Source organism: Nylanderia fulva, unplaced genomic scaffold (genome assembly GCF_048542155.1).
Source record: "Nylanderia fulva isolate GAGA-0341 unplaced genomic scaffold, ASM4854215v1 Scaffold56, whole genome shotgun sequence".
NCBI classification, from domain to species: domain Eukaryota; kingdom Metazoa; phylum Arthropoda; class Insecta; order Hymenoptera; family Formicidae; genus Nylanderia; species Nylanderia fulva.
The window spans coordinates 1-25,814 of record NW_028190654.1 but is presented as its reverse complement, the minus strand read 5'-3'; the positions used below and the strand labels follow the sequence as shown (position 1 = coordinate 25,814).

General features: G+C 29.0%; 2 protein-coding genes, 1 long non-coding RNA gene and 1 pseudogene across 5 annotated transcripts in view; 2 read left to right on the top strand and 2 right to left on the bottom strand.

Moving 5' to 3' along the window:
• LOC114934043 (endoplasmic reticulum aminopeptidase 1-like) overlaps positions 1-17,540 on the bottom strand; it is a 28,636-nt gene extending 11,096 nt beyond the window's left edge. For both annotated transcript variants that reach the window (XM_085487493.1, XM_085487494.1), the window contains exons 1-2: positions 16,903-17,540; positions 16,444-16,582 (exon numbers count right to left, since the gene is read on the bottom strand). In XM_085487493.1, the coding sequence (XP_085343619.1) occupies positions 16,444-16,582; positions 16,903-17,402 (639 nt within the window). In that variant the 5' untranslated portion in view covers positions 17,403-17,540. The remainder of the gene's footprint in view (positions 1-16,443; positions 16,583-16,902) is intronic.
• On the top strand, positions 4,733-7,426 carry LOC146721037 (uncharacterized). The gene is made up of 3 exons (XM_085487474.1): positions 4,733-5,025; positions 5,302-5,463; positions 5,694-7,426. The coding sequence occupies exons 1-3, from the start codon at positions 4,840-4,842 to the stop codon at positions 6,447-6,449; spliced, it is 1,104 nt and encodes a 367-aa protein (XP_085343600.1). The 5' UTR covers positions 4,733-4,839; the 3' UTR covers positions 6,450-7,426.
• On the top strand, positions 7,497-7,874 carry LOC146721036 (uncharacterized). The gene is made up of 2 exons (XR_014925812.1): positions 7,497-7,705; positions 7,805-7,874. It is a non-coding gene; the product is annotated as an uncharacterized LOC146721036 (long non-coding RNA).
• Positions 17,541-19,024: 1,484 nt separating the features above from the next.
• Positions 19,025-23,645, bottom strand: LOC114935086 (aminopeptidase N-like; annotated as a pseudogene). Its single transcript, XR_014925808.1, has 8 exons — positions 23,019-23,645; positions 22,485-22,689; positions 22,109-22,158; positions 21,681-22,066; positions 21,180-21,452; positions 20,751-20,944; positions 19,835-20,119; positions 19,025-19,334 (listed from the first exon to the last, which is right to left on the bottom strand). The product of XR_014925808.1 is annotated as an aminopeptidase N-like (transcript).
• Between the last annotated feature and the right edge of the window lie 2,169 nt (positions 23,646-25,814).

Sequence of the window (25,814 nt, the reverse complement as noted above, 5' to 3'; positions counted from 1 at the left end):
AACACACGCACGATTGCGCGAGGACGATAACGTACGAGAATTGCTCGAAAAAGAGTGGACAGCCTCATTTCAGGAAAGTCGCGATGAACTACGCGTGCAGGCAGCACAGAATATCGCAAAAGTCCAAGAAGAGAATAAACGAGGATTTGATAAAAAACGAAAGGAGGCCCACTTTTATCGCGAGGGTGATTTGGTAGCCGTAAGGCGCACACAACAGGCTCCTGGATCTAAATTTGCCTCAAGTACTTTGAACCTTACGAGATAACGAGAGTCTTACGTAACAATCGCTATCTTGTGCGTAGAGTTGGAGAACAGAAAGGACCTCGACAGACGTCTACGACGGCAGACTTCATGAAACCGTGGATAACCAAGGAAAGCGATTTCGAAACCGAAAAACAGGATGACGTGCTGGGAAGTGAAGATGACGAAGACATTCAAGGGCGAATGTCAATGTAGAATGGCCAAATGTAGGAGTTTAACGAGAAGCGGCCTATATAATAACATAAATATTGTCGGATAGGCGAACACGTGGACGACCCATGATGGTTTCAGATTTCGGAGCGACATAAATATTATCGGATAGACGAACACGTGGACGACCCGCGATGGTTTCGGATTTAGGAGCGAGTGTCGCAAAAAATCGGAGCAAGCGTTACAGAGCAGTCGTTTTCGAGATGTCGTTCACACCGGTCATAATACGAATATGTTATATACTGTTAACCATTTCCTAAATAAAGTATCTTGGCTTTTACTCCGAGCGTTGCTTCACAATCCGGTCTTTCTGATCCCGCGGAAATAATTAGTCTTCCGCGTAGCAAAAACACATATTAAAATAAAATAAGTAGAGGCGATAAAAAGGCTCTACATTATTATATATTCTTGTTTTAATAATATGCAAATGACGGAAGATTTAATTACAACGACAATTCTTTAAATAACTGAACAGCGCAGGGATTATAGGAAGAGAACATGATTTTATTATAAAACATGAAACCGCTAGACGTGTACTAGCATGGTAGAAAATTGACATTTTAGGTAATACTAAAAATATGTATTCATTCTTTTATATTAACGCTAAGTTTCTTTTTACTTTTATTTGTGTGTAATTCTTTTGTATTATAAAACTTCCCAAGAAGAACAGAAAAGTTAAAATTTATTCTTAGTTGTTTATACACACGCCGGCGAATAGGCGTCACTTAGATTATATACAAGCAGAGAAAGGTATAGAGTCGAAGAATTTGAATAGCTCAGTTAAAAGAGCAGTCGCCCGACTGCTGTAATTTAATCAACCAACTCTGGCTATTTAATAATCTTTATTTAATATTCACGACGTTTCGGCCATGGGTTTCGGTCCTTATCAAGTGCTACAAATTATAATAATGACAATTATTAGAAAATTAAAAAATTAATTAAAAAGTAACTGAGTAACAATAAATATTTCCACACATTAATATGTATCCTACCTAAAACACAACTTTCTATATAGAAACTTAATTTTTGATCTTAAAATGTGACATGATATAATGTGAAACAATTAACTATATTATTGTGTTGGTTTCAAGCTCTTTATATACGCATTACTTCGATCAAACTAAACGACCTTTATTAGTTTATCGTAAACAATATTTAGATTATCCGTGTCTTTTTGTAAATTGATTGTGTTGTCAAATTTTTTGATAAAAAACATCTCCGCGATTTCTCTTTTTCGTACATATTTCTCATGATGTAAAATTTCAGGAGCGGACCAATCAAAATCATGACCATTATCGAATTTATGATTACTAATGACTGAATAATTACTATTGTGTACCTTAATGTTATTAAAATGTTCTTTTATGCGTGTGCCTAATTGTCGTTTAGTCTGACCGACGTATGATGAGGAACAATTGCGCAGTTAATTTTGTATACAACTCCTGTTTTTTCTTTTAAAGGCAAAGGATCTTTGACACGTTTGATTAGTGTATTCAATTTTTTCGGTATACAATAAACGCATTGCATGCCCGTAGATTGCAATAATCTCGAAACGTCTTCACTTAGTTCTTTGACGTACGGTAATTTTATGATGTTCACTTGAAATATTTACATAAAAGAATAGCATATATCGAGCGTAGACTTTTTGACTCTTTATCTCGACAGTTACTCACAAATTTTACTGAACTTAATAGGGAGAGAATTTTGGTTTTTAAAAATATGACAAAAAACAAATTAATTAATAAATTCAATGCATTGCTACGTAAGAATAATGTAGTCGTGAATCCTTTTATTAATATGGACAAATCCAAATGGATTAGTAATCTCAGTAATAAAGTGATACCGGATAAAGTACTTGATTTGTTAAGCCTTGGTGATAATTTCGGTTTACCAATACAACAAGGTGTTAGGTGGGATCGTGTTAGTACCGTACTTGAGATAGTTAAAAGGCTAGAGGTGAGTATTGACAGGATTCCTTCTAACTTACGTGAAACAACTAGGATTTCGGTAGCTAATTCTATCAGGAATTTTTTAACCACACAAAGGCATACTAATTTTATAGACAAGTATATTCTCAGATGTTTTTTTGAGTCAAAAAAGTTTCTAAAGGATAACGATGATATTATTGTTACTAAGGCTGACAAGGGACAAACGACGGTGATCCTTAATAAAATTGACTATATGGAAAAAATGGAAGTTTTATTAAATGACAAATCGACTTACAGAAAAATCCTGTTAAAAAATTAACTAATAAAATGCATTCTCTCATCAAGTCTTGGCTCGATAATGAATTGATAGACATGACCACTTATAATTATTTAAACGTAACCAACGGGAACTTACCACGATGTTACGGGTTACCGAAAATCCACAAAATCGATTGTCCATTGCGAATTATAGTGTCTTCATTATGTAGTCCGTTGTATAATCTTTCTAACTACATCCATAATATACTTGTTAATTCGATTAAGAAACTGGGATCTTTTGTTAAGGATGGTTGGTCCTTCGTCGACAGTATTAGGAATAAGGTGATTACTGATGACGATTTACTAGTGTCATTAGACGTTACCTCCCTGTTTACGAATATTCCGAAAGAGTTAGTAATCAGCGGCGTAAAAAAGCGTTGGATGGACATTTCAACCAACACGAAATTCAATCTTTCCCAATTTTTATATGTGATTGAGTTCATATTAGACTCTACTAGTTTTGTTTTTAATGGACAGTATTATGAACAGATTTTTGGCAGTCCTATGGGGTCTCCGCTCTCACCCATATTAGCGGATATCGTAATGGATGATTTAGAGACTAACTGCCTAGAAAGATTGAGTTTCAAAACTTCGTGGTTCTGCAGATATGTGGATGATATTTTCGCAATTATCCCATGCGAGGGTGTTGATGAAATTTTGTCGGTTTTTAATGATTATCATCCTAGATTAAAATTTACTCATGAAATTGAATAACGACTCGATTAATTTTTTGAACACTACTGTGATGAGAAAGAATGGTATTCTATTAACTAATTGGTTTATGAAACCCACTTGTTCGGGTAGATATATCAATTATTATTCAAACCATCCCTTTAAATACAAAAAGAATACCATTTTTAGTCTGGTCGATCATGCGATTTTACTATCGGACGACAGTTTTCATCCAGCAAACATTGCTAAGGTTAAATCGATACTGATAAACAATGGTTTTCCGTCGAATGTGGTTAATAAGTTTGTAAAAAATAGGCTAAAACTACTTGAGACACGAAAAAAACGACGATCGCAATGTTGACAATGATAATTTAGTCAGTGAAAAATTTGACCGCATCATAAAATTACCGTACGTCAAAGAACTAAGTGAAGACGTTTCGAGATTATTGCAATCTACGGGCATGCAATGCGTTTATTGTATACCGAAAAAATTGAATACACTAATCAAACGTGTCAAAGATCCTTTGCCTTTAAAAGAAAAAACAGGAGTTGTATACAAAATTAACTGCGCAAATTGTTCCTCATCATACGTCGGTCAGACTAAACGACAATTAGGCACACGCGTAAAAGAACATTTTAATAACATTAAGGTACACAATAGTAATTATTCAGTCATTAGTAATCATAAATTCGATAATGGTCATGATTTTGATTGGTCCGCTCCTGAAATTTTACATCATGAGAAATATGTACGAAAAAGAGAAATCGCGGAGATGTTTTTTATCAAAAAATTTGACAACACAATCAATTTACAAAAAGACACGGATAATCTAAATATTGTTTACGATAAACTAATAAAGGTCGTTTAGTTTGATCGAAGTAATGCGTATATAAAGAGCTTGAAACCAACACAATAATCAGTGTTGTAACATACCTAGGTATAAGTACCTAGGTACAGTATCTAGGTACTCTAACAGTACCTAAGTACTAGGTTCTTACAGGAGAAGATACCTTTATTTGTATCTGGGTACTTTTTTGTAAGGTACCTTTTAAATTTAGATACGTAGGTACAAGGTATTTATCTATAGATTGTCATTAGACGCATTCAGCAGATAAAGCAGCTTAGTGAGCGCTTAGTGATTCTTTAATATGATTCGTTCTTTAATATGATTGGCGGACACTGATCTGTTAGAGAGAGAGAGAGAGAGAGAGAGAGGGAGAGAGAGAGAGAGAGAATAAGTCCGTATCCGTTCCCGTTTTGTGTAGTGATTGGTCCCGCCATTTTGAGGGGTCTGATTCTGATCCAATAAAAAGAGGTCTACAAGTTGGCCAAGCTGGGACACTACTCACTTCTACTTATACTCTGTGGTGTGATTGAGGCAGTTCAGTTTTCTTTGCGTTACATTTTTAATTCCAATCTAATTAGTTATTACATAGATATATACTCAAAATGTCCTTAAATTGTAGCGATCTCCCATTAATTTTAAGTGGACAGTTTTTTAAAATTGTACAGAACGAGGGAGATCCGGAAGGTACTCATATGAAAACGACCGTTGCAAAATGCATGTTATGTCCCAAACAATCCCTCATAAGTAGCTCTAAAACATCAACTGGCAATTTTCATAAGCATTTGCAGGTAAGTAGTGAAGTATTTAATTATATAACTATATAACTAAAAAATAGGTAACTTAACCTTAATTTGTTACTTGCCTAATGTACTAATAATAAACTACAGGGATAACCAGAAATACCTGATATTAATTGTATTTAAAAATAGCGATATAAAGTATTGTATAAAGACTAGAGTATTTTGTTCATTTGTGTTAAATAGACAAAAGTCGAGTTTTTCTTGTATCTGTCAAAAGTTCAAAATAGATCCTTAATAATACGATTAATACGATTTTTTATTTAGAGGAAACATCCTGAGGCAGCTAAGCAGTATGAAAACTTAAAATCCCAAAAAATACCTTTGAAACGCAACTCAGTTGATGAATGTACTGATCCTAGCAAAGTATTTGTGACGCCGTTTCAAAGATGTAGAAATTATGACAAACCTTCAGTTAGTGCTAGTGTGGTATGTGATTTTTATTTGTACTTAAATACTTTATCGTACTAATAAATCATCATATTGAAATATAGAATATTAACATGTCATGTCTGAATGAAGAGTTATTTTTTATTCATTTTTTCTGAGACTATGGTGCAAAACCTGCCATTGACAATCCTAATAAATAATATTAATTTTATTATTAATACAGAAAAATAAAATAGACAATTATCTATATAAAGTATTATTTATTGTAGATCAACGGACTAATCTGCAACTACATAATCGAAGAAATGCTTCCAGTTTTTACGGTGGAAAAGCAATCATTCAAAAATCTTATTTCTGGTTTGTCTAGAGGTGCAAATCCACCGTGTCGTAAAACACTTAAAGATTTAATTTACAAGCAAAAAGAGGAGTATGTAGAATTTTTGAAAAATAAACTTCTAACAACTCGTTATGTGTGCACTACGGCTGACATTTGGAGCACTAATAATAAAAGTTACATGGGAGTAACTTGCCATTATTTGGATGAACAATTGAAAAGACATTCAATAGTCCTAGCATGTAAACGAATGAAATATTCTCACACACATTTGCAAATTGCTAAAACTCTGTCAAATGTTCATGCTGATTACAACATTAAAAAAGAACAAATTGTAGGAACCGTAACCGACAATGCTGCAAATTTTGGAAAATCTTTCCGAGTATATTCTGTACCTGAAATCAATGATCCTGACGAATTAGATTTTTTATCTGATGAAAATATTTTGCTCGACGTACATGATATTCCCAACTTTTCAGAAATTATGGAAGATTTCCATATTCAATCTGAAGATGATGATATAACACTTCCATATCATTATCGATGTGCATCACACACTTTGAGTCTAATCGCAACTAAAGACTCGGAAAAAGCATTGCAAGATATTTCTTATAAAAAAAATGTATCGTACAACATTTGGCAAACTTACTGCTTTGTGGAATCTTACTCATCGTTCTACTTCAGCTTCTGATGAAATAGAAACTATTTGCAATATGAAATTAACAGTGCCTTGTCCCACAAGGTGGAATTCTCTCTATGATAGTATTAACAGAGTGCTATTATTAAAGGATCACCTAGCAGCAATTTGCGAGAAACTCCAGAAACCCAAATTAAAAAACGCTGAAATGGATTTTCTATCTGAATATGTTACCGTGATGAAACCGATCGCAAAATCTCTAGATCTCTTGCAGGGTGAAGACAATTGCTATTTAGGCTACGTGCTTCCTACATTATTTCAAATTGAATATGCTTTGAATTCGCTAACCCATCTAATTTATTGTGCTCCGCTCAAAAGTGCCATTCTTGATAGTATACGTACAAGATATAAGGACATTATGGACCTGAGCAGCAGCAAATCCAAGCCCTACATTTTGGCAACGGTTTCACATCCAAAATTCAAATTAAGATGGCTAACTAACAAAAATAACAATGATGAATACAAGATGGTACAAAATTTATTTTTTTCCGAATGTGAAAAGTTGTACCGACAGGAGTTAGGCACAAATGAGGATAAGAGCTCTTCAACAAGTAGTGATGAAGATTTCTTCAGTAGTATCCTCAAGAGTTCCAGTCAAAATAATGTGATAGAAAACAACAGCAATGCACAAAGACAAAATATTGTGCAAATGGAATGCTTACGCTATTTGGAAGATAAATGCAAAACTGTCGAATCCCTATTGAATTATAATCTAATTCAAAAAATGTTTAGACAGTATAATACTATTCTTCCGTCCTCGGCACCCGTTGAAAGACTCTTCAGTACAGGTGGTCAAATTTTAACCCCCAGAAGAAATCGGCTTTCGGATATAATGTTTGAAACATTATTAATTTTAAAAAAACGTGATAAACCATAATTTCAAGCATTTTTATATATACTTTTATATATACTTATATATATGTATATTATATCAATTTAATACAAAATAAAATTCGTTTTAATTTTTCAAATTTTCGCGTTTTGTTTTTTTATAAAAAGTACCTAAAATATACCTAAATTTTTCAGGTACTTTTATACTGTACCTGTACCTACACCTAGGTTATTTTTTAAAAATGTATCTATACCTGTAACTAGGTGTTTTTTCCACACAGTATCTATATCTATACCTAGGTTCCTTTCAAATAGTACCTGTTACAACACTGACAATAATATAGTTAATTGTTTCACATTATATCATGTCACATTTTAAGATCAGAAATTAAGTTTCTATATAGAAAGTTGTGTTTTAGGTAGGATACATATTAATGTGTGGAAATATTTATTGTTACTCAGTTACTTTTTAATTAATTTTTTAATTTTCTAATAATTGTCATTATTCTAATTTGTAGCACTTGATAAGGGCCGAAACCCATGGCCGAAACGTCGTGAATATTAAATAAAGATTATTAAATAGCCAGAGTTGGTTGATTAAATTACTACCATTTTTAATTATCATCTGGTGACTTCAGAGATTTTTACATCCTAAATAATAATATCCCACCCCATGTATGGCAAGAAATTTATAACTACCACAGCAAATTGTTTAAAAAACAAATTCACAGCTTACATTACACACACAAGAAAAAATTCTGCTGGTTATTACATTTAAAAGAATCCGAATATTATAAAAATATCAAACCCATTGATTTCTCTTGCTCTCTGAATAATATGGTAAACCCGCAAAGCAATAAATATATTAATAACCACATTAGCGCAACGAAATTTACCAATAAAACTATCAATCCACTAGAACAAACTAATGATAAATGGTTCATTAACTTGACAGATTTAGACATTCCAACTGACGTCACAAATTTATTACAATTAGGCAGTGATTTTAGTCTTCCAATTAACACGGATAAAAAATAGCTGTCCATGAATTTATTAAGGACATAGAAAGTAATTCAAATAACATAATTAATCTCACGAAAATAAGGAATATTGCCATTTTACAGTTTTCTGTTTTTTATAATAATAATACCAAGACAAACTGATACATGACAAACTTACTTTTATGTATAAAAAAAAACTATAAAATTCTGTCAACAAAATCCTAATATTATTTTCACAAGAGCAGACAAGGGAAACACGACCGTAGCGATGATCAAGGAATTTTATGTATGTAAAGTTGAGGAATTATTAAAGGACAAATGGTTAAAAAATGATTGGATCACTAAAAAAGAATATTATTTTTTAAGTTCTAGTGATTCACTGCTTCCCAAAGCATACGGCTTGCCTAAAATTCATAAAGAAAATGTTTCATTCAGATTAATAGTTTCATCAGTTAATACAGCATTACACCATTTAGCTACACATTTACACAACATTTTAGTGACAAGTTTATCTAAAGCGAATAATAGTCAAGTGAATAATAGTTTTGAATTATATAACACACTGTCTGATCTTAAATTAAACAACAATGAAATAATTGTATCATTGGATGTAATATCGTTGTTCACGAATGTACCTCTAAACCTTGCAATAAACAGCATAAAGAACAGGTGGCATTATATTGAAAACCACACATTAATTGGCAAAAATGAATTTATTAATGCTATTAAGTTCATTTTAACTTCAACTTTCTTTACATTTATTAATACTATTTATAAACAAATTCATGGAACCTCTATGGGATCGCCTCTATCTCTAATCATAGCAAATATTGTCATGCAAGATTTAGAAACTACGATACTTGATACAATTAATGCAAATGTAAGATTTTACTATCGCTATGTGGATGACATTTTAGTTTGCATGCCGGAGGATCAGGTCTCATATTTAGTTGAAAAATTTAATGATTATCACGATAGACTAAAATTTACAATAGAACGAAAGGACAACCGTTGCATAAGTTTTTTGGACATTTCACTCAAAATTATAAATAACATAATTCACATTGATTGGTTTCAGAAAAAAACATTTTCGGGTAGAACATTTTCATATTATTCAAATCATCCTAAGTGTCATAAAAAAGTGTCATATATAATCTAGTAGACCGATCAATACTATTATCACATCCTATTTTTCACAGTAAAAATTTAACATTAATTATAGAGATTTTATTAAGTAATGGTTATCCTCTTGATCTCATTTATTCAGAAATTAATAGAAGACTGAAGTTCCTCATAGTTAATAGATTAAACACCGAAATGACTCATAATACGAATAACAATGACATAAATAATGACAACAATAAAAAATTTATAGCGATACCATACATTGAAAGAATCTCGGAATTAGTAGCATCAGAGTTAAAAAAATCTAATATAACAGTAGGATACAGAAGTTCGAAAAAATTAAATAGAGTCATAAAAACACAAAAAGACAGAGATAATCGTCAGAATAATTCGGGTGTCATATATAAAATATCGTGCAATAATTGTGATGCTACATATGTAGGGCAAACTAAAAGACAATTAGGCACAAGAGTAAATGAACATAAAAATAATATCAGATTGGATTCTTCAAAACACTCGGTGGTTTCTGATCATATTGTAAAGTTTACACATACTTTTAATTGGAACAACACAAAAATCTTGGATCACAAATAGAATTATAAAAGGTTGACATCGGAAATGATATACATTAAAGAGAAAAAAAACAGTATCAACTTAAAAAAGGACACCGAGCGACTTGACGATTCTTATTTTGATGTTTTAGAAAAATTGTCTATGTCATCTTAGCATGGCGGTATATATACAGCTTTCTGACATTGTAATTTACAGATATTGAGTTTGCTTCTTATAAAGTACACATTGTTTATAATGTTTTTCAACAAGAAATATTTTAAAGAATTTTTATCGTCTCGACATAGATGTAAGTGATCACTATTTATTTAAAAATCAAATATTCAATATTCAGGCTAACACATTAATTATTTCACAGCTTATTACGTAACATTACTACATCATGGATTACAAAATTAGACGTTTATTTAAAAAGAACTACAGAAATCTAATGTTCGGGATTAGGCTCTTTAACGACTAATTCGAACGATCAGCCGTAATTCAAGCCAACAATTATAATGTGTTATACTGCGTTTTTTCATATTATAAGTCTATATATTTTACATGTATAATAAGTTTTGTCTTTCCAAATTATTTAATTTATGGATATGTTAGCAAAACGATATTTGTATTGATAAAGACTGTCGTACAGTTGAAACGTTTACTAATTATCATTTGTATTATTTTCATGACGTAGAATAAATTGTTAACATCTAATTAATTAGCGCGTTAAGTTGGCCTTTTAATTTATAAGTTATTATAAAAGCAACTATATTGTAAAAATATATTTCTCATTTATTAGGAAAAAAGGTCTGTTGATGAAATAAATATAAAATTTGCTGGTAGGTAAACTATTAAAAACGGCAATTTGCACCTCCTTTCTCATTTTTTTATAATAAGAAGACTATTAGAATGCCAAAATAATTAATAATATTAAATAACTGTAATCGAGAAAAAGGAAATTAATGCCAAAATGATATAAATATAAAAGTAATCTTTTTGATTCTATGTTTTAGTTTCTGAGTTAAGAATTATGATTCATTCTCGTATATTAGTAGAAAAAAGAAAGAAATAAAAATAGTTGTACAAGATTCATCTGTTATCAGAACAGACACAGATGAATGTTAAAATTAGTTAAATTAATAAAAGACCATTTTACAAAATAATCTTTATCACGTAGAAATTAGTGGCAAATCAATATAGAATTACATTTGAACGTTAGCTTAGTAATGGCCTGTTAACGTATAAAAAATACAAAATAGTTCATCATTAATTTAGAGATACGCATACATATATGTATAGTATTGCATTTTATATGTATGTAGTATAGTATTTTAATTAAAAAATTTTTTTTTAAATCTAAATTTTGCAATACTAAAAAATTAAAATTACGAGTAATTTATGAGTCGCCAGTGAAATAAAAATATAAAATGTGTTAATAAACCGACCACAACTGGCAATGTTATTCTTTAGTTTTTTATTCAAAATTTAGACAACGTTTCGACCTTAGTTCAGGTCCTTATCAAGTCTGCTAAGAAATAAATTGACAAACTTCTACATAATAAAATTCATACTGAAATTCGTCCTACGTTTGTTGAACATTAACGTTGTGATATTAGAAAACAAAGAGAGTTCGTTTTCTAATATCACGACGTTAATGTCCAACAAACATAGGAGGAATTTTAGTATGAATTTTATTACGTAGAAGTTTGTCCATTTATTTCTTAGCAGACTTGATAAGGACCTGAAGTAAGATCGAAACGTTGTCTGAAAAAATAAAGTTAATAAAAAAAATAATAATTAAATTAATTAATATAATTAATAATAATATAATATAATATATTATTTAATTAATATAATATAATATAATATATTATATAATTAATATAATATAATATATTATTAATAGCAGGTATCTTGTATCGCCAGTGATGAATAAAATTAAAAATAACTATGAGACGACCCAACTGGCTTAAATTGATTCTTATTATTATTAGTTTGATGTCATATACAAGAAAAGACAACGTTTCGACCTTAGGTTTAGGTCCTTATCAAGTCTAAAATTAAAATTAAAAAATACAATAGATGTACATACAAGAATTTCGATTTTTAAGAAAGCAAAGCGCAAACCAAGATTGTAATAACAAATTAAGACGTAACTTACAAAATCTTTAGTACAATATAAAATTAAGTTTTATCATTTTACATATTTCAATATAAATACTGTGTCACGTAAAACGTTCGGTATGGATGGTAAAGACGAACTAAGTTAAACCGCTTTGATTATTCTATCATAGATCGGATTCAAATTCTCTGCGTCTTTCTGTAGGTTGATCGTGTTGTTAAATTTTTTTATAAAAAAATATTTCAGCAATCTCTCTTTTCCTAGTGTTTGTTTCTCGATGTAAAATATTTAAGTTTGTCCATTTAAAGTCATGCGAAAAATCATTTCTATGTTTGCTTATAACATTTTGGTTGCTGACATGCATTTTTATATTATTCATGTGTTCTTTAATCCGAGTATTAAGGTGTCTTTTAGTTTGTCCAATGTATGTGGCGTCACAGTCGTTGCAGTCAACTTTATAAACTATCTCGGTCATATCGGCTTTAGTTAATTTGTCTTTTCGGGGTTTAATAACAGTATCTAGTTTTTTTGGAATCGTATAAATAACACTTAAGCCTGTTTTCTTAATAGATCTCTCAATAGTCTCACTTAGGTTCTTAACATACGGCATTAAAATACAAGACGAAATATCAAATACATTATTTTTGTCAACTACGTTATGAGAATTTCCTAAAAAACATGTTCTTTTATACACATATCGCTCAATGACCGTCCTAGGGAAACAATTATTCAACAAGATTTTTTTAACCATCTGTAAGTTCTCATTATGAAATCGTTTATCCGATAACAAAATAGCGTGGTCAACCAAGTTATTAATGGTGTTAACTTTGTACAATAACAATCTCCGATCAGTATGGTTTTAATCACACATTATTGCTGAAATCATGGATTGATACCAAGAAGAAGATATTTACATCGAAACATCAACTAATTTTCCTGCTTCGATACAGAAGATTGGATTTACTTCCACCACACATCAAGAAATTGAAATTGAACATCTTTTTCTACAGTAATAGCGTAAACCAAAAATTTGATTATTTTTCTAGACAAACTCGAATTAGATTGTTGAACTTAGAAATTAAAGATTTAAATTATAACGTAAAGTTCTTACATTCCAAACTTTATAACATCGAAAAAAGGATGTCTGACTTACTTCCACGTACTTTAATTGACAGATTTTTTGAACTTAATCATCATAAATTATTTATTTTTAATAAAACAAAAAAGGATAACGCGATTAAAAAGTTCAATAATTTAATACGAAATAATAATGTTTCACCTAACCCCTTTAGTAAAATTGACAGATCGAAATGGATAGTAAATTTGAGTAAAAAAATTATTCCAGAGAACATTCTAAATATTTTAAGCTTAGGTGATAAATTGCAATTTACGTATGAAACAGAGATAAATAACAAGATCAACTTTCTGGATACATTGGTTTTTAGAAACAATGGTAAACTATTGACTAATTGGTACCAGAAACCCACCTTCTCTGGTAGATATTTAAACTACCATTCTAACCATCCGTTTAAATACAAAGTTAACACCATTAATAACTTGGTTGACCACGCTATTTTGTTATCGGATAAACGATTTCATAATGAGAACTTACAGATGGTTAAAAAAATCTTGTTGAATAATTGTTTCCCTAGGACGGTCATTGAGCGATATGTGTATAAAAGAACATGTTTTTTAGGAAATTCTCATAACGTAGTTGACAAAAATAATGTATTTGATATTTCGTCTTGTATTTTAATGCCGTATGTTAAGAACCTAAGTGAGACTATTGAGAGATCTATTAAGAAAACAAGCTTAAGTGTTATTTATACGATTCCAAAAAAACTAGATACTGTTATTAAACCCCGAAAAGACAAATTAACTAAAGCCGATATGACCGAAATAGTTTATAAAGTTGACTGCAACGACTGTGACGCCACATACATTGGACAAACTAAAAGACACCTTAATACTCGGATTAAAGAACACATGAATAATATAAAAATGCATGTCAGCAACCAAAATGTTATAAGCAAACATAGAAATGATTTTTCGCATGACTTTAAATGGACAAACTTAAATATTTTACATCGAGAAACAAACACTAGGAAAAGAGAGATTGCTGAAATGTTTTTTTATAAAAAAATTTAACAACACGATCAACCTACAGAAAGACGCAGAGAATTTGAATCCGATCTATGATAGAATAATCAAAGCGGTTTAACTTAGTTCGTCTTTACCATCCATACTGAACGTTTTACGTGACACAGTATTTATATTGAAATATGTAAAATGAAAAAACTTAATTTTATATTGTACTAAAGATTTTGTAAGTTACGTCTTAATTTGTTATTACAATCTTGGTTTGCGCTTTGCTTTCTTAAAAATCGAAATTCTTGTATGTACATCTATTGTATTTTTTAATTTTAATTTTAGACTTGATAAGGACCTAAACCTAAGGTCGAAACGTTGTCTTTTCTTGTATATGACATCAAACTAATAATAATAAGAATCAATTTAAGCCAGTTGGGTCGTCTCACAGTTATTTTTAATAATATATTATATTATTAATATAATTATTAATATAATTTTTTTATTATTTATTTTTGTTATTAATTCTAAAATAGCTGTAACTCTGAAACACTTTACAAATAACTGCATTTTATAACAGATCCTATTTTAAAAAAAATTCATACGTACAGATATAACAAATTACAAACTTTTATCATTTTTACAGTTTATGTATTCATAAGTATCATATCAGACAATATCTGTGAATTAACATTGAAACTAAAACAGATGTATGCACTTGGTCGTAAATTATATAGGAACTAGTGTCTGTGGTGAAGTGAGACTGTTATTTACAAAGGATGGTTCTAAACGATTTGCCGTCAAAATTATACAGATGAGTAGTATAAATCAAAATGAATTTAATAATATACTAATATCAGGAATGAAGTTGAAATATTAAAGAGGTTGATGTGCATGTAAATTACATTAAAAAAATCACATATATGTGATATCGCATATCATATATAGATGTATTATAGTTTTGTTAAATCTTTCAATGTGTGTGTGTGTGTGTGAGATTACACATATTTGATTTTCTTTTATAATAACCTATCTTGTCACACTGCCATCCTGTTATTTCTTTATACTACAAAAAGAAGTGATATCCATTAAAAACTTATATTTAAAAAAAAATAAAAAAAGGCGCCAAGTTTACGTGTCATGTGTAAAAATGTTCTAAAAACAAACATAAAACTTATGTTAGAAAATTAATATAAAATTAAAAAAAAAAAATGATATCAAAAAGTTGCGCCAAATAAATAAAAATTTGTAAAAAAATTGAAAATTAAAAACATCCAAAAATTAAAAATTAATACAAAATAAAAAAAAGAGAAAAAATTTTAATTAAAAAAACTTGGCGCTGCTAAATTTTAAAATTACTACAATGTATTTTATTTGTAATATTGAAGTAACAAATAATTGATTTACTGCAATAAATCTCAACATAACAAATAATTAAAGCTTTTATGGATATATTATTACATTGCGATATACATGAGTATAATTTTCAGCAGACATTATACAATGCTCATATTTGTAACATTGAAATGATCTACATAAAGAAATAATCTCTATTTTCCTTTACTTTTTCTCCTTTTTTATTAAAAATGTTCTAACTGTCAAACAAATAATTTTCCTCTGCTTTTTCTCCTTTTTTATCAAACTAGCAACACAAGCGCGCGCCATTAATATTGTTTTAATTTTTTTATCACACATATATTGCGAGACTTCCTGCAACTGATTTTTAGATAAATCTTCTTAAATAAATTAAATTTTTAGTAAATCTCAAATACAAAAATAATTTTAAACAAATTAAATCTTAAATAATTTTTAGACTTCTTTTCATGCGAACTGTCAATTTGCAAATAATCGCAAATTAACACAAGTGACGGCTGCTCAAGAAATGAACTGAACGCATTGAAGGAACCAATTGGCATCGCGGAAAAACGGCAACAATTAACGCGTCAAATACCTTTTTTCAAATAGAAAATGTTCTAACTGTCAAACAAATAATTGAGGCATTTATTTTATTTTAATAACTATAAGTCTTCAATTGTTTGAAAAGTATAACAAAATTCTTTTTATTCTAGTTTTAATATAAGCACAGTTTAAATAATCTTTATAAGTTATACATAAAAATATATCTCCTTGATTTGATAATATACATATATAATCATTTAATTATATCTGTGGTTTTTTAAAGGATTATCTATAATCCTTTATAATAGAATCCTTTATATAATAGGATAATTATTTTCTCTGAGAGAAAAAAATATGTTTATGTACTTACACATAGACGATTATGCCCCAGACAACGCTGTGTAGAATGTTTTGTGGAAAATTTGAAGGTCGCTTTTATAGCAGGCTCGTCCCAGTATGGAAACGCCTTTTGTGCGTAGACTGGGTTGAAATGCGTTGCTGCCAACAATCTGTAAATTCATTGTAGCTTGCTTCAACGTATAAATAATCGGAGAGAGTGTGGGAGCAGATCGCTATATAATTCAATTAATTTTTTAAGAGCAATTACGACAGTTTAAAACACGATAATTATGCTTTTCTATTAACTTTTTTATATAATATATATTTGCTACTTTTATAATATATTAATAGTATATAATTATAATAATATTACATTTATTTTATACAGACATGTTTTATATATTTATATTTTATAAATTATTACATTAATGTTATAGCTCTTATTGATTTTATTTATACATGTGTAAATCTTTTATTATTGATTACTTACACTTTATGACCTTTATTATCAGTATAGAAGATTCGATAGAATCCACGATGAACACTTATCACACCCGTGAATTTGAGATATAGCTGATAAATTCCAGGATCCAATCGCTCCTCGAATCGTACAATCAAAATTTGCGTATTATGATTATATTCGTACTTTTTAGGAACATAATTCGGTACAGCATTTACATCGTTTTCTTTGCGAGTCAGTGCTGTCAACGCTTCATCTATTTTCAGTTGTACGGTGTGCAATGCGATCGTGTTTGTCGGTTTGCATAATATTGATGCTTTCTTCGCCATCGAAAGTAAAGTTACCTTCCACGTGATATGTGGTATTAATTTTATATCGTAATGAATAGGCGTGACATATTTGGGTAGCCGATATATATTTTCTTTGTATTCTTTCACTACTGTATTATTCACTACTCCATTAGCTTGAAGAAGAACACTTTGGCCTGCGATCAGCAATAAAGCTATTGTTAATAGATCTTTGACGATCATAACGAGAGAATGTATATAACTATGTAACACACGTGCAGGCTACTAAAAATATAAGTCCGTTATAATTCCGTTATTTGGAAGTCGAAAATATATATATAAGATAGGAAAATAACGAAGGAACGCGAAAACAAGGATATCGAGTGGGGGAAAGCGCTGGTATGCGAATACCGAGAGCAGAAAGTCGAACTCAGGCCGCGAATATAGACAGACTGATATCGATAATAAAAATTGATCGATTGTGAGAGACTACATGTCTATTGTAATTCTGCGCATGTTATTTGTAATTATTCTCCAAAGAACAATTCTGACTATTGACTACGTGCTATTTTTATTTTCAACGGCCAACAATAAATTATTTTTGTGCAAGTGATAAACAAAATATTTTACAGAAATTTCTTTTTCTAACGATTCCTACACACGTCTCTTTCATTAAGAAACTGAAGTAATCTTGTAAAGCAATCTTCTAGCATATAATATTCAGAATCAGAATGTTTATATATACGTTCAATTTATAAGATATTCTCTAAAAGAAATATTATCGCGTCTATGACGTTATTACAGTGTATAATAAGTCACAACTGCTCCTTTTCTTAATATGTGCTTCTTAACATGTTCAGCATCTTTTGAGATAATCCTTTATGAGAAAAGCCGAGAAGTGCGTTTGGAGTCGATATGTATCGTGTATATTGTAGCCGCTCTTCCACGTATGTATAATTGGTGGTCGATTCCGAGCGATCGAGACCGCGTTTATGATAATGACAGTTCGTACAGTGTCAAAATAGTGAAAAAATCGTATTTTTAAACATAAATTTGGGCTGCTGATTGTATTACGACAGTTCTGTTTTTTATTAGAAAGTTCTCGTAGTTTTGGGCATATCTAACATAATGATTCGTACATTTGGTCCTAAACAAAGAATTAATTATCGCTTTAAATGACTGAAACTAATTAAAAAATAAAAGAGCGGGCTTTGAAATACACGTTCTTATATGTTAAAGTTATTTTTACCTCATATAAATAATTTTATAAAAATATAGAGATATAAGGCTCCGAAGAATAAATCATCATAAAAGTACAAGAACTTTGAGCCAAAGCAGGGTTTTAGTGTTTGAAAATTAATTTATCAAAATACAATTGACACATCGATGTATATTAGATCTTCTTTACTGCATTAAAATCACAATAAGAGTAAAAATTGTTTTATTCGCACCTGAAGCAAATACTATTGTTAAAAAAATTTATTGTTAAACAAATTCCAACAAAACGATCAAAAGCAATATATTACTATACGAATTTTATCGTATTTTAACAATTGAATCCGATTTTAACAGAAAATGAAAGAGAACGCTAAGAAACAATAATATTTCTTTCAAAATATAAAAAATGAAACAATAGGTTACGATAGGAAATAATAACTTTTTTTACAAATCCTATCGGTTCTTAATGTTTCCTATCGATTTTTTGTATCAGGGATGTCAAACTTTTTGTAAACTTCATATTGCTTCAGTGTACTACAAAATTAAGATGTATAATTAGCAAGATAAAATGTAAATTGTATTTATATTTCAAGTAATATAGAGATTTATGTTTAAAGTCTGAAAAGCGGAAAATCAAAACATACATGTATGTAGATAAATAATAAAATATACTTATTATTTATAAAAACAGAATATAACAGATTTATAATTAATAATATATAACAATTTTATTATTGTTTATAATATTTTCATATTTGCAACTATTATTTATTAAAGTTCATTCCTTTTTAATGATGTAGCATTATTTAGTGTAATGAGCATTGCAACAGAGAGTTGGTTGTTTTTGAGAGCATTATGAATTTTGGCCAAGTAATTATTAAATATGGATAAGATTCTCGTCCTCTCAACTAAATACATACTTATGTCAAGTCCATGTTGTTTGGCAAAAGCTTTCATCTACAACACAAGTTATTTCAAAATTCAAGGTATACCTATCACATTGAAAAACAGACTGTAAATATTTTAAACAACATAATATTATATGATAAATAATAAGATAATAGTAATATAAAAATATAGAAATCGTATTATTTTATTTTCAATGTATTTTACTAATAGTCTAATAATATCAAAGTATAATAACGTTATTTTATTTTTTTAATTTGATCCTTCCCACTATGCATAATAATAAGACAAAGGACAAATTTATCAGTTCGGCTGTTATAAAATATATATTATTTAAAAATAATTATTAAACGTTTTTTATTACATCAATCTCTGAGCAGATAATTATCTACATAAATTAATATAAGTAAAACTTATTTATACAAATAAATATTTTGCTTTTTATATAAGTATAATTATATCATGCATCAACACGTACATATCTTTCAGAAAGAGAAAGACAAAATGTACATTAAGAAAATATTAATTTTATTTGAAAAAGAGTTACTTACTTTGTAACAATCTTGTCGAATTTCTTAATAAAAAATTCAATTGTTGCATCTATATTTGACATATTTTGCAACATATTTGTAAAGAAATGATCATAAATTTTATAATCTTCAAAATAGTTTATATTATTAGTTATTAGCCTTTCGACGATGTCCAAATTCTTCGAACAACCAAGAAATTGGAGATGTTTCAGTGTCTCATTTACTTTCTGCACAAATTGATTCCAAATAGATTCATTTGCTTGCATTAGGCCAAAGCAAATAAATTGTTGGTCAGATAGTAAAATTCTATAATACAAAATTGAAATTAAAATATTTAAGACTTATTGTAATAATATTAATACACAATAAATCATACCATATGATTTTTAAATTATATATATATATATAATAATTTTCATTTTTGGCACATCACATTTTGTTATTATATATATATATATATATATAATAACAAAATGTGATGTGCCAAAAATGAAAATTATTTTCATTTTTGGCACATCACATTTTGTTATTATATATATATATATATATAATAACAAAATGTGATGTGCCAAAAATGAAAATTATTTACTATTAATCACTGATCATTTTAGCAAACAATTTGTTGGGCAAACTATTACGCGACATGCTTTTATGTTAATAATTATATAGCATTAACTTTATTTATGAGCAGCGTGTTATATGTAAGACAACAGTATTTATGCTTTGTATCATTTCGAACATACATGCTATCTTATTTTAATAAAGCAAAAATATAATTCAAAAATGTTTTTATATATAAATCTAATTGTTAATTGTTTTTATTTTATACAGAGAATCGGCATTATTAAATATAATTTAGTGACGTTTGAAATAAATCCAAATTTGTTGAATTTATTTGTCATATTCATATTTCTTAGATAAAATAATAAGAGCTCACATGTTCCTTGGACTTTTCAAATATGCAAGTAATTTAGCGATAGTTTTTGCTCGACATTTGTCTGGATATATGTTGTATAAACAAGCAGTATGCATGAAATTTGCCCTAATTTTTATAGTCGCAGAATCATCATCAGAATGCTCGTCGAAACCGATATGTTCAAATAGCTTATGCGTCAAGTTGAAGAAATATGGCTTAAAAACATTTTATAATGATCAAACAATTTAAAAATGCAATAACTTAATTCAGAATAGCTTTCTTTCTAATAATTATTCTATTAATTATTAAATATTTAATTTGCAAAAATCAATCACAGAATTATTATAATTTATGTATATTAATATTTTTCTTTTTTCTTCCTCTTTTTATTAATTTAGATAATTAATCAGTTTTAATATATATTTATAAATTATGCAAAACATATCTTACTTTAAAGATCGTAGCTACACGGAGCATCCGCAAATAATGATTTAATCTGTGAATGATTCGGAATGCTGGATACCACGGGATCGATTTCGCGCGACAAATAATTGATAACTTCGAGAAAAATAATATAATCAAGCTGTTCGGTTGTTCTCATGTAAAAAACGTCGTCAATAATTTGCGCATGATTCAAAATTGGGATTTTGTCGTAATCGTCGGAATTAAGGAAAGCAATGATTCGTTTCCAATTGATTACATCATAATTTACGCGATAATAGCCTGTATTTAAAATAAAAAAGCAATTAAAAATATGTCATGTACATATAATAAAGATCAATATTTCAGAATTTGTTATCAAATTTCGAATAAATTAAAAAAAATTTTTAGAAATAAATATAAAAAATTTAATAAATTTAATAATTTTTAAAAAAATTTATTATCAAATTCTGAATTAAATTTAAAACATTTTTTAATTTGTATCTTATCTGATATCATAACGATACTTACCTGTCAACTGCTTATTCACGATAATCCAGTCATTAATGTTGACTTCTTCGATCGTTAAACTCTCGTCTTGAGGTTTTAACCAATGAGTAGCCAGAGTTGACGAAGAATTTGGATTACTTTGACTAATATAATTCAATGGAATCCACCATGCGCCGTTTGTTTCAGCAGTGTCATTAAGAGATAATAATTAACTAACTCTCTTTTGCGTCACTTTAATCTTACCTGTATCATAATTTCGATTGATCGTCACGACAGAATACGCTGCCTGTTTGAACCACGTGTCCATCACTTCTTTTATATTAAAATCATCGTGCAGTACGTCTGATTCGTCGAGAGCATCTTGCAATGCTTTCTATAAATCGTCTGGTGTAGCACTACTGTATTGACTGAAAATCAATAATGTATATGATATAGATATGTAAGTGTACTTGATAATGATAAGACCTTTGATAATTAAAAGATTTTGCATTTTCTGTAGCTTAACACATATCATTAAGAAAATTAATATATATAAATTTAATTCTTTTAATTGTTCAAAATTAATTTATTTAAAAAACTTTAAATTAGATTATGTAAATTTTTTAAACAGAGGCATGTTTGTGATTAAATGCACAAAATAAGTTTAATGTAATTGATCAAACACACGCGAAATGTTTTAATGATCAAACATATACGCCGCATAAAATTTTGGACACTGTCTTACATCTATTAACATAAATTATAAATTTATACTTTATTTAAAGATAAATAATGATAAATTTCAAAAGAATTATACTTACTGTGCTTGAAGATATTTTAACAAACCATTTCGAAACACATCTTCAAGAATGTCCACAATTTTCCATCGGCCGAATCGATCTCTGACCGTATGGACGGCATGTTAGACAACGCTGTGTAATTAGAATAATGTTTTATGGAAAATTTGAAGGTCGCTTTTATAGCAGGCTCGTCCCAGCACGGAAACGCTTTTCGGGCGGAAACTGGTTGGAAATGCGTTGCTGCAAACCATCTGTAAATTCATTGTAGTTTGCTTCAATGTATAAATAATCGGAGAGAGTGAGAGAGCAGGTCGCTACATAATTCAATTAATTTTTTAAGGGCAATTACGACAGTTAGAAACACGATAATTGTGCTCTTCCATTAACTTTTTTTATGTAATATGTATTTACTTTTTTTATAATATATTAATAATATATAATTATAATAATATTACATTTATTTTATATAGACATGTTTTATACATGTATATATTTATATTTTAGAAAATATTACATTTATGTTATATCTTCTATTAATTTGATTTATACATGTGTAAATCTTTTATTATTGATTACTTACACTTTATAACCTTCATCATCAGTATAGAAGCTTCGAAAGTATCCACGATGAACAGTATAAGTACTAATCACACCCGTGAATTTGAGATATAGCTGGTAAATTCCAGGATCCAATCGCTCCTCGAATCGTACAGTCAAAATTTGCGTATTATGATTATATTCATACTCTTTAGGAACCCATAATTCGGTACAGCATCTACATCGTTCTCTTTGCGAGTCAGTGTTGTCAACGCTTCATCTATTTTCAGTTGTACGGTGTGCAATGCGATCGTATTTGTCGATTTGCATACCTTAATATTGATGCTCTCTTCGCCATCGAAAGTAAAGTTACCTTCCACGATATGTGGTATTAATTTTATATCGTAATGAATAGGCGTGACATATTTTGGTAGCCGATATATATTTTCTTTGTATTCTTCCACTATTGTATTATTCACTACTTCATTAGCTTGAAGAAGAACACTTTGGCCTGCAATCAGCAATAAAGCTATTGTTAATAGATCTTTGACGACCATAACGAGAGAATGTATATAACTATGTAACACACGTGCAGGCTAAAAATATAAATCCGTTATAATTCCGTTATTTGGAAGTCGAAAATATATATATAAGATAGGAAAATAACGAAGAAACGCGAAAACAAGGATATCGAGTGGGGGAAAGCGCTGGTATGCGAATACCGAGAGCAGAAAGTCGAACTCAGGCTGCGAATATAGACAGACTGATATCGATAATGAAAATTGATCGATTGTGAGAGACTACATGTCTATCGTAATTCTGCGCATGTTATTTGTAATTATTCTCCAAAGAACAATTCTGACTATTGACTACGTGCTATTTTTATTTTCAACGGCCAACAATAAATTATTTTTGTGCAAGTGATAAACAAAATATTTTGCAGATATTTCTTTTTCTAACGATTCCTACACACGTCTCTTTCATTAAGAAACTGAAGTAATCTTGTAAAGCAATCTTCTAGCATATAATATTCAGAATCAGAATGTTTATATATACGTTCAATTTATAAGATATTCTCTAAAAGAAATATTATCGCGTCTATGACGTTATTACAGTGTACCTGTATAATAAGTCACAACTGCTCCTTTTCTTAATATGTGCTTCTTAACATGTTCAGCATCTTTTGAGATAATCCTTTATGAGAAAAGCCGAGAAGTGCGTTTGGAGTCGATATGTATCGTGTATATTGTAGCCGCTCTTCCACGTATGTATAATTGGTGGTCGATTCCGAGCGAGCGAGACCGCGTTTATAATAATGACAGTTCGTACAGTGTCAAAATAGTGAAAAAATCGTATTTTTAAACATAAATTTGGGCTGCTGATTGTATTACGACAGTTCTGTTTTTTATTAGAAAGTTCTCGTAGTTTTGGGCATATCTAACATAATGATTCGTACATTTGGTCCTAAAGAAAGAATTAATTATCGATTTAAATGACTGAAACTAATTAAAAAATAAAAGAGCGGGCTTCAAAATACACGTTCTTTTATATTAAAATCATTATATTTTATATAAATAATTTTATATAAAAATATAGATATTTTGTGAATGCGTCGGTGGATAGGAACTTAAAAAAATCACATTATCACACTCCCCGAAAAAAAATTTTAAAACTATATTGTGACCATCCTTGAAAAATTTTGAAAATTTTACTATCAATTTCAAAAACGTCGGTCAATTTTGTAAATGCGTAGGTGGGTGGAAACTTTATAAACCACATCGCCACACTCCCCGAAAACATTTTAGTACCAATTTCGAAAAAATCGGTCCATAAATATGCAATTGCGTAGGTGGGTGCGTGGGTGTAGATATAAAACTTATAAAAACCATATATTATTCATCTCCGAAAAATTTGCAACATTTTGGTACTTGTTTCACAAAAATCGGTCCATAAATGTGAAAGTAGTTCGCGGTTAGGCAGGTATACAGACAGATGGTGTTTATATATATAGATTATTATATTTCTATCGTCTAAACATATACTATGTTATACATGAAACGTCTCTAAAAATTTTTAACAATATTTACTTTATCCAATCTCTCTGATAGCGCAATAATATTCTTATTGAATTTAAATAAAATATTTATCTCAATACTTCTTTATAATGAAAATTATTTATTTCAAACTAATAATATCGATTTGATGTAAAAAATATTTATTGTTTGATGTAAGAAAATTCTTTTTAAAACAGATAAATATTTATTTATATCGAATAAATGATTTATATAGTAGGGCAGAAATAAAAATATTTTTTAATGTAATAATTTTTTCAATGCGATGATATTCTTTTATACTTGTGAACTTTATTCTTGGAATATGTAAAACATTAAATTAATTTTAATTGTTTAAATAAAAATTAAATTAAATTATTATTTATTTTCATTTAAATGTCTGAATAAATTGATAATTGATTCTTCCTTTCTACAGTATTATATGTTTAGTGTCAGAATTACTTAAACATCAATTAAAGTATTAAATCATTCATAAATATCTATTAAAAATGCGTACTATAAATTTACACACATAGACTGTGTTTAGTCTAATATTTATTTTCTTTTATGTGTAAAATATAATATTTTTAAGTTTCAAAGGCATTTTATTCCATTAATTTTTATGAGAAAATTATTTCAATATTACGATTCCTGAATTAATTATACGTAGATATGTGCGTATATTACATAATATCTCCCTTTTCATATTCTAATCGATGAGCTATGGAAATATTTTAAGATATTTTAATTGTTTTCCGATTCCAGTATAACGGATTTTTATCTTTTCC

What these genes read in the sequence shown, in the direction of transcription:
- LOC146721037 (XM_085487474.1), top strand. Translation starts at nt 4,840, where the DNA reads ATGTCCTTAAATTGTAGCGATCTCCCATTAATTTTAAGTGGACAGTTT. An exon ending in ATTTTCATAAGCATTTGCAG is followed by an intron (nt 5,026 to 5,301) that starts GTAAGTAGTGAA and finishes TTTTTTATTTAG; the next exon opens with AGGAAACATCCTGAGGCAGC. An exon ending in CTTCAGTTAGTGCTAGTGTG is followed by an intron (nt 5,464 to 5,693) that starts GTATGTGATTTT and finishes TATTTATTGTAG; the next exon opens with ATCAACGGACTAATCTGCAA.